Source organism: Apis cerana, linkage group LG2 (genome assembly GCF_029169275.1).
Source record: "Apis cerana isolate GH-2021 linkage group LG2, AcerK_1.0, whole genome shotgun sequence".
NCBI classification, from domain to species: Eukaryota; Metazoa; Arthropoda; class Insecta; order Hymenoptera; family Apidae; genus Apis; species Apis cerana.
In genome coordinates, this window is record NC_083853.1 from 14,849,166 (window position 1) to 14,866,582 (window position 17,417).

Below are 17,417 nucleotides of genomic sequence, written 5' to 3' on the forward strand. Positions count from 1 at the left end.
ACAGATATCTGTATTAATGAAATATAAATATTTGCAGAATACTTGATTTTACTGATAAATTATTATATACACGCATTTTTCTTTTGTTCTTTATCATTTATCAAAATACTATATCAACATTTGTAACGATGTCTAATATACGTACACATTTAATAAAACTTCTATGCTGGCAGATCATACGTATTTCCAAAATTAGTATTATACAATCACGAGTATAAAATCTATATGCATTATACTCGTACATATTACTAGCGCAAGTTTATAATTTATATAATATGAATTTCATAAAAGACAATATACATTTTACATATATTTTTTTTTTTTTACAATATACATTTTTTTACACTTATACGAGAAATTGTAATGTAAATAAATTGATTCGATATGCATGCAAGTGAAGCATGCACTTTTCAATCGAATCACTAATCGATATCGTAACTATTGGATTAAAAGTTTTGGTCCCTAAAAGTCACAGCCATCAAATGCAATAAACAGTAATAGTCTAGATTTAAGGCCACTCGATGAATAATAAAAATTAATATTAAACAATAACTAACATAATTTCCATAAACTATAGCATTTTTTCATGAAAAAATGCATATTAAAATTAATAATACATGTCCTGACAATACTTTTACAATTCTTAGGAACAATGAAGATTGAAATGCGGCAAAGGACATCGCTTTTTTCCAATAATTTTAATAGAATAGCACTATTAACAGTTTTAATTATTCTGTTATAACGTGCTGACAGTCTTATTTTATTCAGGATATGTCATGCAACAATAGTTGTCAATGAATCGTGTTTAGTCCCCGTTCTGAAATATAAGAAAATCAAAAAATATGTAATTCAAAAATATATATTCGAAAAACAAATTTGTACTCATACCTTATAGTAGCATGTTGCGTCGAACGTGACCAACCTGCAATAAAACTATTTTCTCTTCTCTCCGCGATTCGTTGTCTATGACTGCCACTTTTGGATGGTGCATTAAATATAGCACTTTGCATAAAATCTGGATTTATTGTCGATTTTATAGTTTTATAGAATAATCTAAAAATAAATGATAATAAGATATGTATAATTTAATTTTTATTATATTTTTTAGTTATTAATATGAAAGATATAGAAATCATACCTAGGTAACAATGCCAAAACACAGGTAAGTATTACTGTAAGCCAATATGTATATCTCATGACAGCTATTTCCATTACCCAATATGAACATAAAAGACCCATGCAATTAACGCAAACTACATTATAAATTAAACAAAAACCAAAAAATACTCCCAATGATCCCATTACGGCAAAGAGATGTATTATAGTCTAAAAATTACATCATATAATATGTAATATATATCTAATGTAAAATAAATTTTTGAAATATAATAATTTCAATTCATAAATTTACCCAAGATCTAATTTCTATGGCAATATTAGTCAACATAGTAACAACGCAACATGTCATTATAGTAGTTCCAAATTCCCAAATGTCAATAATTGAATCATAATATACCTAAAGAAAGAAATCACAATTTAATTAAATCGGTATTAATTTATATTATTTTAAATTATTTCCATACTATACTAACACCCTCATTTATAAAGAAAATTACGATACTTTGATACAAAGCATCAGCAATGGTTATCCAAAATGTATGCGCTTGATATACTAATCCCAAACGTCCTCTTTTATACACGTGAGGCATAGATAATAAAACACCGGATGAAGCCACTCGATCATATATGCCTAATACAAGTGGTGGCATAGACGTAAACAATAAATTATATAGCATTAAATAAATTTGATCCATCATAACAGTTCCAGTAAATCCGCAATAAATCTATAAAAATAATAAATCTACCAAAATCATCGTTACGCGAGAATTGAAGTAATTTTTAAAAATAAAATAGACATAAGATATACCTGGTACCAAAACAAAACGAAAACGAAGGTAGCGTTCTCGTAAAAGAAATATAAGATCATTCTAGACAATCGATCGTAACACCAATGACCATGTAGCAAAAGAAGTCTGCTAAGCATCGAGAATCGTGAAATGGCAAAATCTGCAGCCATGACAGCTTGTGTACCTTCGTGTCCGGAAATACCAACTCCTACATCTGCAATTTGTATCATGCTAACATCGTTAGCACCATCACCAATCGCTAAAGTCCTCATTCCCAATTGTTCCTTTACTATACGTACTATATATGCCTGTATCATATGGTAAAAATTCACAATATAATAAATTGTAAAAACAGAGGCAATAAATTCAAAAGATTCATTACCTTTTGAAGAGGTGTAGCTCTACAAGCTAATACACTAGAACATGTTTTTGTTAACTCAAGAAATAATCCAGTTAATCCTGATCGTGGATCAAGGATAACAGTTAAAGTTTTGCCATCAACAACAAGTGCTCGTTGTCTCGGCCAAGAGCTATCTATTCTATATGCCTCATTTTCTGTTGCATCACGATTAAGCATTGTAATTTCCCTAATATTTTCTATTTCCTGAACTGTATTCTTTTTACGTGTAGATTCCAAATATCCATGAATTAAAGCTTCAGCAACAGACTTGGATCTTGCTTGTAACCACAATAATTGCATCGCAGGCGAAAAAAGACGCGCTGAATATGCAATATTAACCGCGGTTTCCGGTTTGTCTCCTTCGAATTTAATACAATTAATAGTTATAAGATCGCACAAATTTTGATTTTAATTAAATAAAAATACCTGTTAAAACCCAAACTACAATTCCTGCTGCCATTAAAGTGTCCATAGTCTCAGGTACTCCAGCTTGAAGTTTATCTTCAATTCCAGTAACACCTAGCAGGGTCAAATGACATTCCAGATTTGCATAAGAATCTTTAATACGAAGTTCACGATTTTCCATTGCAAGTTCTGCTTCAGAATGCTTTTGACGCCAATTCTCGTATTCTTGCATCGTTAGAGATTTCTTAGCCATTACCAAAGTTCGAAGACCTTGCCGTGCATACGATTGAAGGTATTGTCGAATTTTTATAGTCGTTATAGAATTTTCATCTTGAGGAATTAGAGATGATAGTATCGTTGTATCAGCACCTTTGCTATATAATACTACCTCATTAGTGAGAGGATGTCGTATTAAAATAGACATACATTTTCTATTCGAGTCAAATGGCAAAATCTGAAATTTAGATTTTATAAATAAATTTAAAATATATAAATAAATATGTTGTTATTATAATAATTCATGTATAAAGTATGTAAGTAAGAAACAAAAGGAACAAGAACAAAAAAAAAATAATGCACAAACATCATGTTGTTGATAATAAACTTACTTGAAGAATTTCAAAACTAAGAATAGATTTATCCGGTAACGAAACAATCGCGTTACGCGATGTCCGTTTAAGAAGTTTCACATTATAAGCACATGCTGCATTCACCAAAGCAAGCTCGTCCGGACTTTCCGCTTCGTAAATCGCAGCTCTAGGTAACAATTCGTCTCCACTCTTTCCACTCGCATCGATAACGGGACTTAGTGGGCCGCGTCTTTTCTGTTCACCGTTTGGAGATAATTTTCTTCCAAGTAATCCTATTCCTAGGCTTGATATCGACGTTACATTTAAGAATTTTGGCCTGCAAACAATGATTTATGTATCACAAAATTTATATCTTAATCACACTTATAAATGGCAAAGAATTATCGACCTTGACAATTTATTCGACAGTTTGGTGGAATTGTGAAGAGGAGATTCAATTTCTACCATAGAAGAGATCGACGACACGTTTTCATCGAGGCTGTTTGTCGGTCGAGACAAAGGAAGCGCCGATAAAGGTATAATTGGCGAAGGAGTTAAACTTCGAGAATCTATCATTCTTGTGTACCTGAAACAATATGAACGATAATAATAAACAGCTTGTAAATCGGATATAATTAATAAGAACTAAAAGCGGACACTAACCTTCCACTTTCTTCAGTGCCGTTTTTCTGAGGCTCTTCGATCACTCCGCTCGAGTTCATAGTGTCATAATGCGGTTGAGAATTGACCACAACAGTGTTACATATCGCCAACACGATTAGAAATTCTTGTAAATGTTGCCTAAATGTACCTATAAGAAGATCTTCCTTCAATCGCGAAGAAGGTATCAAATTTTCACCATCTCCGCCATGCGAATAATCCTGCCCTCCCACGGCGCACCGTCTAAACAGCATTTTATTTTCAGTGAGCGTGCCAGTTTTATCAGAGAATATATACTGCACCTATATTAGAATAAAAAGAAAAGAGAAAAAAAAAAAAAAAAAAAAAGAAAAAAAACATTCTCCTCTTCATCGAGATCATCGTGGTGGAGGAAAAGATCGATCAATTTACCCACCTGACCCAATTCCTCTGTAATATTGAGCGCGCGGCATTCAGCCGAGCGTCCCGTCTCCGCGTCGTAAAGGGCGATATCGTGTCCAATGTGATAAACCTGGCCAACTTTCGCCATTTCAAGAGTGACGTAAAGACTTAAAGGTATCATTACTTGGAGAATAATGACAAACGTCCAGAACGTTAGCATACTTTCGTAATTTGCATCCTGGAGGATCGGTATGAATGGGACGAACGTTAAATCGGAAAATTCGGAGAGCCAGAACCGGCAACCGGTCGCGCCTATCACGCACAAAACGATCAAAATCGCCACACACCATATAACGTCACTGTTCATCCGTTTCTCCAATCTTGAACGCTGAAAAAAATATCCCTCTCCTCTTTATTATATATTTTATATGACAATTTTATATAATACTTTATTCGTCGGTTTTGTAATATTTTCATTCAAAAAAAAAAAAAAAAGAAAAAACTCGTCACATTCGTTACCTTATACCTAGGCCCGCCATGGTTAAGCATAGCTTTCGTTTCATGACCGGCATATATCACTATGCCCTCGACGAAATCTGTATTTTTTAACAAGCACTGCCTGAGTAAAAGATTCTCCGTGGAAACAGGCACTCTGCCGCCGTTCGGATGTACGACAGCTCCGTGGAACCTGCAATTTTCCCACATTCTCATCGACTTGCTCCCGAATAGACTCGTGTCACGGGATAACTCACCTATATATCCTGGTGCTTGGTTGATCGACCTCGATCACGGAACGAAACTTGGCCGGTTGAAATGTGTCCTGGAGATCCACGAAACCCCTCACAACCTGTCGTTCCTTCAAATTGGTCTCGCCATCCAGATTGCACGTGTCGATGTACGCTACGCCCTGAGGATCGCTGCTTCGCAGAAGCAGCAGATCAGCCGGTACGAGTTCGTTGTTCGAGAGGTGAACCAGGTCACCGACCTTCACATCTTTCCACGCTACCTTCGCATACCTGTCGTCCTCGCTATAATCACGTAAACGTTATACAAAAAAGCTTTCTTATTTTTCTTCTTCTTCTTCTTCTTCTAGAGATTTGGAATGGAAAAAAAAAACAGAAAGAAGAGATTTAAAGAAAACGATATATTTAAAATATAAATAAGATATATACAAATTGCTCGATTATATTCGTTTAAAATTAAACAATAGTTCAATTTCCTTCCAGTAGGCGATTACTGGAACTCGAGTACGAGATCTTCGCAATCGACGACAATTGTTGATATATATATATATATATGTGTGTAATAATAATCAAACTGTCACAGCGGTCAAACATCTAATATTTCTTAATTGATTGTCATTGTTGTTCAACGTTTCTAGTCACAAGACTGTTTATTGATGAAAAATTGTCAAATGGTTCGACTTTGTGTAAAAAAAAAAAAAAAAAAAGAGGATAAAAAAAAGACAACCTTAATGTTAATCATTTGAATTATCATAAATGAAGATTAAATTCTATCGTTTAATCAATTTTTTTTTTTTCTTTTTCTTCTTGCTCAATGAATACATTATTCAAAATTGTACATTTCCACTTCTTGATCTTATTATCATTAAATTTTTGCATAGAACGTGCGGAGAATCGGTATATTTTTAGATTCATGAAGCAACCATTTAAACAGATTACACAAGGCCACGATATCCCGTTAAATTATCAATTTTCCTTGTTGCATTTTTTTTTTATATTAGAAATGATGGAATGAAATAATCATTTTCGATACAAAAAGGGGACTGATGCGTTTATTAATTTGTAATAAATAAATCGCACATTCAACAGAGATAATATAATTAAGATAATTTATAAACAAAATAATTTCAACACTTTTTTGATTTTTGGATCGAGTGAGATTTTTTTTTTTCTTTTTTTCTTTGCGTTCGTATACACGAGAAACGAATAAATCCGACCTAGACTTCCATTTAAGAGGTCGCCATTATGCGTCCTTTTTTGTCGCCAGATACGAATCATTGATCTCTGTAACCTTTGTAACCTAACTGGAACCATTTACTTTGTATTTTCTTCTACTTGTTTTAACCGAATACATGTACGCTCGAAGAAATATACATATAAAAGTACATCTATTATTAGAAGGAACAAGAATAACATCGAAACGTAATATCAACGTAAAATATTAAATTTATTATTTTTTTTTTAATAGAAAATTATTCTTGCATTTTAATTACAGCAACAGCTCAAATATTTAAAATACTTAGAATTAATTTTCACTATTAATCCTTTCTTCCTCTCAATTTTAGAATTAAATTAACCTGTACTTTGTTTGAGAACAAAGATTTGTGCATAAATATATAATTTGTGTGACGTCAAGAAATAAGAGAAATATTCGACGATATTAATTTGTAAAATCTCATCTGAATAAATTTTAACCGTTTTTAAAATAATGTCTCTTTAACGGCGATCGAAGTTCACAAAATTGCACGCACAAAAATTTGACATTTCTTTCGTTCTCGAGATCGTTCTGGGAAGAATTAATATTATCATTCTTCAATAATATAAATTTAACAAATTTATAAAGAACTCTTATCACTTTTCGTATTTAAAATAAATTCTCACGTTATTTCTCACGTATTCGATATTAATTATCTTATAGAAGGCATATTTTAAGCAAATGGATCATCAATTTATTACAAATGTTTCCGTTCAGATAATAAATGAGAACTCGTTTAAATTTTAATAATAACGAAGCGAATTTAATAATAATGAATCGATGGAGACAACAAGGTAGCCTTAGAAATTCTTTCATCTAACACGTTTTTCTTATATGTACATATAACGTGTTGTTAAACATGTACAATAATAGTTTCGCACAATTTTTTCTCATGTATATTCTGGAAAAATATTAAAATGACATTTATCAATGATATTTGTTTGGTTATAAATAATTTAACAAAAAATTTCCAACGCGCAAATTAACACGAAACTATTGATAAAAAAATTTCAATGGATTCGTTATTCCCGATCGATCATGTTATCTAACGAAATATATAATTAACGAAAGAATTCCAACAAAATAGTTTCTTTTCTTATTTTTTTCCGCCATTTTTTACTAATATATTGCTATTTATATCGTTTTTCTTCCATTGATGTCATTATAATTATAATATTATAATATTAATTTTATATATATATAAAAACAAAAATTGCTGATAATAATTTTAAGTTGTTAATAAATATTAACTTTTTTTTTAAGTATTAACTTTGGAGATATTTATTATCGATCTATATTATCATTTTTTAATTCAATTTTTTGAAAATGAATGATGAAATTTTAAGAAATTTGAATCTTTATCGAAAAGCCTCGATTATCGATCTTTCGCGTATTATCGAATCTTTCGCGTATTATCGAAATCGTCTCTCGAATGGTCTCGAAAAAAATGCGTAGATATATCTGCGCTTATTTATTACACGAAATCAATTTATATTTTTGTTGCAATCTTATTTATCGTGGCAATAAAAAAATTTAATCGTGATAAAAATTGATAAGAACGAAACGATGCATCTGGAAAAAGTCATTAAGATTCTCGTAACTGATTGAAGAACGAAATAAAATAATTCTAAATATTTTAGTTTCAATGTTATAGGTGGATAGAAAGACGTAGAAATGGATAATTATCGACAAATTTCACAACGAACGTGTTATCATTTCGTTATTCGTATCCAGGAAATGATCGAGGAAAATAATTCAAAGGTTATGATAATTGGTTTTATTTAGATTTTCCTTTACTTTTTTTTTATTCTCCATGTCTTCAACTAACAACTACAAACGACAATCTTTACATATCTTTTTACGTTTAGATTTTTGTTTGTTACGTTTCTTAAGATGGTAATCGTTCCAAAACTAAGAGAAAGACATTTTTACGAACACTCATGTTTTAAGAAACTGTATTGCGAGTTATTTGACGCGATAACGACAACAATGTGGTAAACAAGAGATATCGATCTTACCTGTGGTTCCACGTGAAGCACATGACATTATATTTTTAAAAAAATGATCGAATCCAATTTGTAAAACATATTTCTACAATAATTTCTGTAACTTTTCGTACTAGAATGAGTAAATTAGATCCATATATGATACATTTATTTTGTGTGTCACACGCGACTCTTGCAAGTATTAAGAAATGTATTTTTTCGATTTTAAAATATATATAACAACTACTTTGACATGAAAAGTTAATATACATTACCAACAATCATTTTTCTATATAAACTCAAAGAAAGTTTTTTCTCTTGGTGTAATTATTGAAACGATTTAACGTATAAATTCAGATAATAGTTTGAGAAGGGCATAGAATTAGAATCGCGTGACAATATCTCGCGAGGGAATGCCACGTTGCGCTATAACGATATACAAGAGCTCGCGACCCACATAACCTCGAACCAGTCAAAGTGTATTAATCGAACTGGAATTCGTAGCGAAGGTCTGCTCGTTCTTGACATTGCAGAGTATCGCGTGGAAAGCGGTGTGACTGACTGTCGATCTCGTCACTGAACGAAATTAAACGAGAGGCCTAAAGAAGGTCATCGAGCGCGTGCGTGTAACCGCGTATTAAGTGGGTAAAGGTCGGAAGAAACACACGTTAACCACGGAAGAAAGAATTTCTCGTTGTATCGGTCTGTATCTGGTGCTCAAGCTCATACTGATTCTTTTAACTGCGATTGAACACGTAAATACGCCCCCGCTTAAACGTTTACAAGATTCGATTAACAATTGTGGGTATCACTGGTCAAATCGATCGCGTATGAAGATTCTAGGTTAACTTCGTCACGTCTATTTCTCGCGAAGGAAACAAGCCAAATAGCTGAAACACTTTTATGTCGATCTTTCAATTCTATTTTTAACAATCAAATTTCAATGTTAAATTTGGTCTCTAATGATAAAAGGACGATATCTTTGGCTTTGCTCTATGAACTATACATATCTCTAAAAAGGAAACGAGGCGAAACGAAACGAACCACGATCGTAACGACGCGATGCATATCTCCGGTATACGCGTAGGTCGGTTTATGTTAATTCAAGATCGTAACGCTGGTTAATTACGTGTATCGGTTGGAATGGTATACTGTGATCGAAATAACGGAATGTAGGTATATATATATATATATATGTACTGATCGTTGTTCGATTTTGAATAGGAGGATAACAGAGTCTTCTACGGGAAAGCACGCAACCTACACAGTTCGCAATTTTCCCTCGACCTCCTTTCCTTTGCACTTCTCGAAAACGTCTGTCAGCCCCGTTAGCTTTCTTTCAATGACGGTGAATTCTCTCTCCCCCCCCCCCCCCCCTCTCTCTCTCTCTCTCTCTCTCTCTCTGTGTCGCTTTCGAACTTATGTTAGCATCGTCTGGTTGAACATTCTTCAATACTGCCGTTTCCGCCGATCTTTTCACATGAAAACATCGATCGATGTAAACGAACAGATTGATATATTACAAAGAAAATCAATAAAACGGAGATCATTAAGCGTTACGGTCTTAAACAATTTATTTTTATTAGTAATATATTATCTTATATTACGAACGAAATGTATATCCCTATTTTTAAAGTCTTAACAAATTTACTACGTATTTGAAAATTTATTAAAAATTTATTAAAAATTACGCAATTAAAATTCATAACTTTTATCAAATACTAATTTTTATTAAAGAAATAAATTTTAAAACTTTTGAATGTAAATAGTGTATATATATATATGTAGATCTTTATCTTTGAATGAATATTTCTATAAATTTATTCATTACTTATTTACATTAATCATTAAGTAACTGATGATTAAATTGTAATTGATTATGCAAATATCATCTAACGACATAAAATGAATAATTAAAAAAAAACGACAAAAAGATTATTGAAAAATAAAAATGATAATGGAACAATTTATCATAAATTAATTAAAGATATCTTTGATTGAATATGCGGAATAATCAATGCATCAAATATGGCAAAAAAACTGATGATTATTAATTCAGTAATCATCTACGTGATACAAGACAATACTGATAATATTCTATAACTCGTATAATATCCGGGACAGGAAAAAAAGTATTAGCTATGAGAAATATCGAGGTGATTTCAATCGAAGGCCACAATCGGACTCTAAGCAGACAGAAGTGCATTAATAAATCAACAACGACTCGTTTAGTCTACCATATTACATTTTCTCGGGCAAAGCGAAGTGATAACTTTGAACAAAGGGGAAAATTAGAAGAAATTGAGTAGCGTGACGAAGGACAAGATCAGAACGTTGTATTATTTTACAAATTGTTCTATTGCGTGCTGGAATCGTTGCGAATCGATTTTGCGAAATTGAGTTATATTATAAATGACATACAACAGTCCAGTTGCTACCAACCGATATTTATTTTCGCTGTCATTTTCGTGTCGTAAGTGGTACAATATATATTTAAGGATTTTAATCTTTCTAATCAAATCTTTGTTAGATCCTAATCATGGTTCAGAATTACTTAATAATTACAAAATTGCCAATGATGAAAATTTTTATTTTAATATATTGAATATATTTCGAAACTTTATCTTATTCAAACTTTTATTTTTAACAATTTTTTAATTAATTGTTATCTATTATCTATATATAGATATATTATTTTTTAACGATGATTGATTTATCAAGTTGTAATTTATTTATTGATCAATATCAATTATAAGTTGGACATAAATATTTTTATCATAATTATCGTAGATATCGAAGATATCTCGATTGAATCGAATCGTTCGACAGACTTCGATACTCGATACTTATCGCAAAATCCTTTCTATAAAGCTAATAGTGGTTTGCTTTACGCTTACGTATCCACGTAATTTTAGAAAATGATCCAGAACAAGCAAATTAAGGTAAAAGATAAAGATGAAAATAAAATGAGAGATTTGAAAATGATGGATACGATTTGTTTCAAATCATCCGATTCCCTTTCCTTAACCTTAAAAATCAACTAACCTAACATTCTCAGCATAAAATGTAGATGCAGATTGATCGAAGGTAATTCTATTTCTAGACAGATTTAATGTTGTTTATTAAAATATGATGCTATTTTAAAATCTTCTGGCACACGCCTATTATAACTACCTTGAAATTCTTCCTCAGCACAAGGAAACAAATATATCGATAAAATTGGATTTGCAGTAACAATGACTAAATAAGGAAAGAAATAAAATGCAATGATAATTCTGAAGACGTTCATTATTATCTTTACGAATTATACATTGTTTGATGAAATCGGGAAATTGATAAAAACTTTCGTAAATTCAGAGACAAGATCGATCGGAAAATTAAAGTTCCGAACACGAACCACGATAATTCCCTTCCGCGATAGGATAAAGAGAGAACACTTTCCTTTCTACGTTTGGCCGACCATTTGTGCTCAATCCACATGCCTTCGATTAACAACCAATGCCATCGAAATTCCTCGGTCAAAGAAACGGTAAATGAGAGAGGTAAAGGAACGTTCGAAACATCCATACCAAAAAGAGGATTGCGTAAAATACGAAAATTTATCCATGGAAAACCGATTTATCGCGAAAAATATCTTCATAAAAAAAAAGCGACACTTATTTTAAAATTTGTCACCAAGAATATCAAATACGTATTTTGGCACGGCTTTCGATTTATTCTCACTTAGTCTTGGAACTCTTCTATTTGAATGATTCGTTCTACGAGATTACATAAAGTTTTTCAATTCTGTGGAATAGAATTGATGAAACGAATGAGTGCACGTATGATTCGATAACCTAACCTAAATCTTAACGCGGGCCTATTTACCATATTTCAGTCATTTTAATCGACGTTCAATAATTCACAAGGGTAATTGATCAATTTTAAAAAAAAGTTTTAAAGAAATTATTGTTTGTTTGTTATACTGTCTGCTGATATGGCAGGTTAACGTTGGAAAGATAATTTATACGACGCCAGTTGATATTTATCGATAGAGGAATCTAAGCAGTGTTTCCCCAAGTACATATTTATAAGTGCTTTTTTAATTCTTATTCGAGATATATTTTCCTTCATACAAAATAAAGATATCCATGCTATTCTAAATATTTAATGAATTTATAAAAAAAATCTTATTACTAAATTATTAAATATCTATTACTCTGTTCAATCAGCGAAACAATTTGGAAGATATTATGAAATTAAAGATGTTACTTACCGAACGTAGACACGACAAGTGGAATTATTTACACGACGATCGCTGATAAGCCTCCGATGATCCTCGAAATAATCTTTCAACGCCGTCACACCGAGCACGAAAATGATGGGTATCACGGAAATCTCTTTGCCGAAAGCATTTATGACTGGCACCCAATTAAGTAAAACGATAAATACAAAATATATATTGGCCACACGGCGGAATTGTTCGAAAAAATTGCGAGGTAGGAAGCTCAGCAACGTGTACTTCGTCGTACGTACTCTGAAAGCATAAATAAACCGGAATTCAAGCGGCAAGTATGTACAATGTCAAGTTTTCACTTTCGCCCGGAACCGATTATGACCCCGTCGACGCGTAAAACGTGGAAATAAACATTTAAACGATAAAATTACCTATTATTCACTCTCTTTCCATTGGGATGTTGACTCGGTGGTGTTTTCGGCGGCACTAAATGATTCGGTACTATTGTCCTTAAACGAGGTTCCTCTGGTAGGGGGCCAAAGTATCGAGCCCAAACTTTTCTCCACCAAGGAGGTTCAACGCTACGTCTTATCGTGTATATCGACTCCGACCTACAAAATAACACGAAGACAGAAAAGCTATCTTTACAAAATTTGTAAAATATACACAATTTGAGCGTAACGTAGCAAGTAAGTAACTACATTAACCTAATAAATTCGACTAATATTCATAATTTTACAGCTTAGAATTTGCTCGATTCTCGCGAAACTTGAGCCAAAATGCGAAAAACTTTGGGCGAAGGACGCGATCGCAGATGCCGTATCTCTGGATATATATAATAAAAAAAGAAGTTATTTTCGAACGTTTAACCGAATTACGGTTCGTCGAATTTCCTTCGAATAAAAATACCCAAGAATCGACGGGTCAACAAAGAGATCCATGGGCCAGAGTGATTATTTAGAACACGTACCTGGATGCTTGTCGCGAGTGGCCTCGAAAAGAGGGCACTTTGCCGGCGGTGGGTGGCTTCGAGTCCTCCTTGTGGCCAGGCGGCAGGATAAAATCCGTTTTCGACCCGACGCGACTGTGACCCGTGACCGAGTGCCCTTGAACGTCCACCACCTGACCCTGGCTGAACGCCCTCTGGTGGCCGGGCTTCTTCAAGGCCGAGGGCCTCGCCCCGCCGATCGCGGACAAAGGACCAAGATGCGAGCCCGCGTAGGGCTGGAACCCCCCGCTCGTCAGACACTCCGCCAACATTCCACCGTGGCTTGCCGATCTCGCGTGGGTCCTCGGAAACGGCCTTCGCCTCCCTCGCCCCCCGAGCTCCTCGCTCTCGCCGTTGTCGTTCTCCAACTTCGCCTTTGCGAACACATTCGGGCTGATCGTGGAAACGGAGCTCGACGCGTCGGGAACAACGGCGCCCCCCGTCGAGGCGGTGTAATGCGGACCCGGGAACACGTACACCGACGCCTGCCTGTCGATCTTGCTCGCTGCTTCTGGCGCACCGGCTTCCGAGGACATGCTGGCACATCTAGTTGGCCAAGTTTGAGCAGGAATATTAAGAATGTTATTTTAGGGGAATTGGGCATTGTTCTGGAGTTGGTTTTTCTCGGTCGAGAAGAAAATGAATAATCGGGAGGGGAAATTTCTTTTGAATTTCCTGGAAATTCGATGATAATTTGTTCGAAGAAGGGGGGATAACAGGGGGAGATAAGTAAAGGATTTACGGGAAATGACGCGATAATTGTACCGCTATCCTTGTCGCGAGTGCGCTTGCACTTAGCTAACATAGGTATATTATTATTAATAAGATTGTAGAAGGGAAAAAGAGTTTATCGAGCAAATGCAAATCGATCGATTAAAGTCGTCGATAGTGCTTCTGAAAATTTTACAAAATGCGAAACGTTAATCACCTTATACTCGAATAATCCAATAGTATTGTAGAAGCAAGATCGGCTTTATGATGCTCTGCCTGTCAAACCTTGGAGACTTCGGTGCGATGTAATGTAAAAAATCGAGGGAAAAGAAACGAATCGAAATCTAACCTAAAACGCCAATCCTATAAATGTACCGTTAATAATCCAAAAATCCGTCCCAAGAAAAATTCAATAATTCTAATAACGCGTATAAAATCCAAAAAAAAAAGAAAAAAAAGTTTTTCATCGAGCGAGAAATTAGGCTGAAGCGAAATCGATTTTTATTTTACGCAATATCAAGCTTCTGTTCCTTTCTCTTCGCAACCGCATTCGTACTAGCAATGAATACGTGTAAATTTCTATGCTCGAAAATGCAAACTTATCAATTGTCTCGATTTCGCACCTATGTGCTTTTCCTCCTTTTTTATCATCATACGCATTAAAAGATTGTTTCAAAATTAACGATCAACAGCACGAAATCGTATTTTTGATACGATTTCAAAGAGGAAACGATTAAAAAAAGAAACATCGATAAATGAAAAATATCTCTGAACCAAAGATAAATTGCATCGGCATGAATTATATTAATCGTATTTAATTTAGTAACAGCCACGATTGTGCGGAATTACATTATCGGGAAGTCGTCCAAGATTGAACGATTTCATCATCGAATGGGAATTAAAAATTTCGAAAGTAATCGTCGATCTTGGGGAAAGGGATTTAAAAGGTTTAGATTAGAACGAGGCGTCGAAAGTTAAAATGATCAATTTGCTATTTCGACGATACCTCGATTGTTTTCGAGGCTAACATTCCAAGGCCGTGGCAAGATTTTATCACGTAAGAATTGGCTCGAATACCTGGTACCTTTGAACCAGAAACTTGATACGATCGAAAGGAAAGAATACACAGAGTTGCTCATCGACGGTCATAGAAAACGAACTTGTTTGCCGTGCACGTAAACCAAAGGATTCCGTTGGTGATCAATAACAGTTACATAGTGTCGACGTAAATCTCTCTCGAGTTCTATACGGGTAATATCAAGGGTAGAAAAATTGAAGAATGAAATTGGGTCAAGCGAATATCCACGCTTCCTAAACCATAGCAGGTATTATTACCTGTTTCGAAGGCGAAATATAAAATAACGATACGTACGCTTCGAATAATGATTTCGAATTGTTTATCGCTTATCATTTGTTAACTTAATGATAGAAAAAATAATAATTCCTTTATCAGTCGAACCCGATATCGAGTTTAAAATAAGTACACGTAAAAGCTATCATAGCTATCGTTTATTCCCCGAAGAATTTCGAATATTAATATTCGAATAATATTACATTTCGAGTCTAACGAAAGCTTTTCGTCGAAAAGGAAAACATTAACGATGGGAAACATTAGCAATACTCGATAAGAGAAAAGCATTCACGTTTAATAAACATTGTAAATAACGAGCAAAGGATAAACAACGCGTACACGCCCAAGGTAAAACGTTAATAATACGCCTTGTTATCTATCGGTCGATTAGTTTCAGATAGCAACTCACCACTCGCCAAATGGACTACAATCTAATACGCAAAAATGCCATGTATTTTCCATGCACTCACCCGATTCCCTATACGTTTCGAACTTCATCGATCGAGTTCCTCTTTTTAACTTGGGAATATCCAACAAATTTATTTTAATTCTATCGTGGCTTCTCTTCTATTTTGTCAATGCAAAAGCAACGTCAGCAACGTTCTACGCGTTCTTTCATGTGCACCAGTATTTCCGTGCGAGCGAATCATTCGCGCTACGTAGAGTTTACGCAATATATATATACACACACACACACATACTCTCTTGGATGAATAACGAAACAGGGATGAAACTTGCTTCTTTTTTCACTCTAGAAAACTATTCAGGAATACTCGGAGTAAGCGTAACCGGTTTTGTGACCGGAGACTACGACCGTCGGTCACTTTGAAAAAAAACTACAATCGATTCCCCAAAGTAATCCCTATTCGATAATATAATAGAAACATATTGAAATTAATCGATCGACTTTATCTCTATTGTATCTCTACATACATGTAGTCTAGAGACATATGTAGGTTTTAAACTTCAAAAAAATAATTAAACGATCGATAACATAATTATTTCATTTTTTTAATTTATTATTTTTTGTCGTTTTTCAATTAATTTTATTTCTCTATCATATCTTGATGTTTCTATCATGGATTTTTCTATCATAAACAATTTAATCGTTCTTGCTTTTCCGGACTATCTCGTTACCGTTTCGCTAGAACGCCTTATACGTACTTCCGCATTTTAACTTTCTCATAAAATATAAGTGAATAATAAAAACACAGAGTATTGGAAATTATGAAACAAAATTTCAAATCTCGATATAATATAAATTATGTCAAACCGTATATGTCTGACAATTGCAGATCGTTTAAAGATTATCTCTAGTTCAACGTTTACCCGAGGATCGCGCTTTTTCGTGAAAATTATTCTGAATTTGATGACGTACTAGAAAGCACAATATGCATTTGTTGACATTAACATTATATAAAAAACAACATAATGAATTGAAAATGTATCATTTCCTGATAAACATCTCTTATTTTCTCTTTACAACAAATATCTTTTCAATTTTAATAGAATATATATCAAGATATATTATCAAAAATTTAAATAAAATTAAATTATATAAAAATGATAATAGAATAAAAAAAATTTTAAACTTACATTTTTCCAGACTCCCAACGTGGTCCACGTGGCCTTGGTTAACGCTTGAGGAAGCCCAAGGGGTGGCTCACAGTAATCCCCCACGTCCCCGAACTTTCAACACATTGAATGTGCAACTAAATCGAACCAGGAAAAGCAATTTTTACTTACACATGCCTTTTCTTAAAAGAAAAATAATGAATTATAATAAAACGCGTTTCTCGCAGAGTATTTCTATCGAAATATTAAATTTAATACCGTACATATTTAC

At 33.6% G+C, this 17,417-nt stretch overlaps 1 protein-coding gene across 4 annotated transcripts; it reads right to left on the minus strand.

Annotated features, from left to right (window-relative positions):
- Positions 1-30: 30 nt before the first annotated feature.
- On the minus strand, positions 31-17,283 carry LOC108002797 (phospholipid-transporting ATPase VD). Of its 4 annotated transcripts, XM_017064665.2 has the most exons (18): positions 17,168-17,283; positions 13,492-14,055; positions 12,953-13,132; positions 12,561-12,821; positions 5,075-5,350; positions 4,842-5,010; positions 4,357-4,710; positions 3,945-4,243; positions 3,691-3,867; positions 3,321-3,618; positions 2,734-3,166; positions 2,290-2,666; positions 1,928-2,215; positions 1,593-1,844; positions 1,412-1,516; positions 1,139-1,326; positions 889-1,053; positions 31-817 (listed from the first exon to the last, which is right to left on the minus strand). In XM_017064665.2, the coding sequence occupies exons 2-18, from the start codon at positions 14,043-14,045 to the stop codon at positions 775-777; spliced, it is 4,419 nt and encodes a 1,472-aa protein (XP_016920154.1). In that variant the 5' UTR covers positions 14,046-14,055; positions 17,168-17,283; the 3' UTR covers positions 31-774. The 4 variants fall into 4 exon arrangements, with proteins under 4 accessions (XP_016920154.1, XP_061927570.1, XP_061927571.1 ...); XM_062071586.1 differs by having other exon boundaries at positions 31-1,053; XM_062071587.1 differs by lacking the exon at positions 17,168-17,283 and adding an exon at positions 16,042-16,473 and having other exon boundaries at positions 31-1,053.
- Positions 17,284-17,417: the final 134 nt, after the last annotated feature.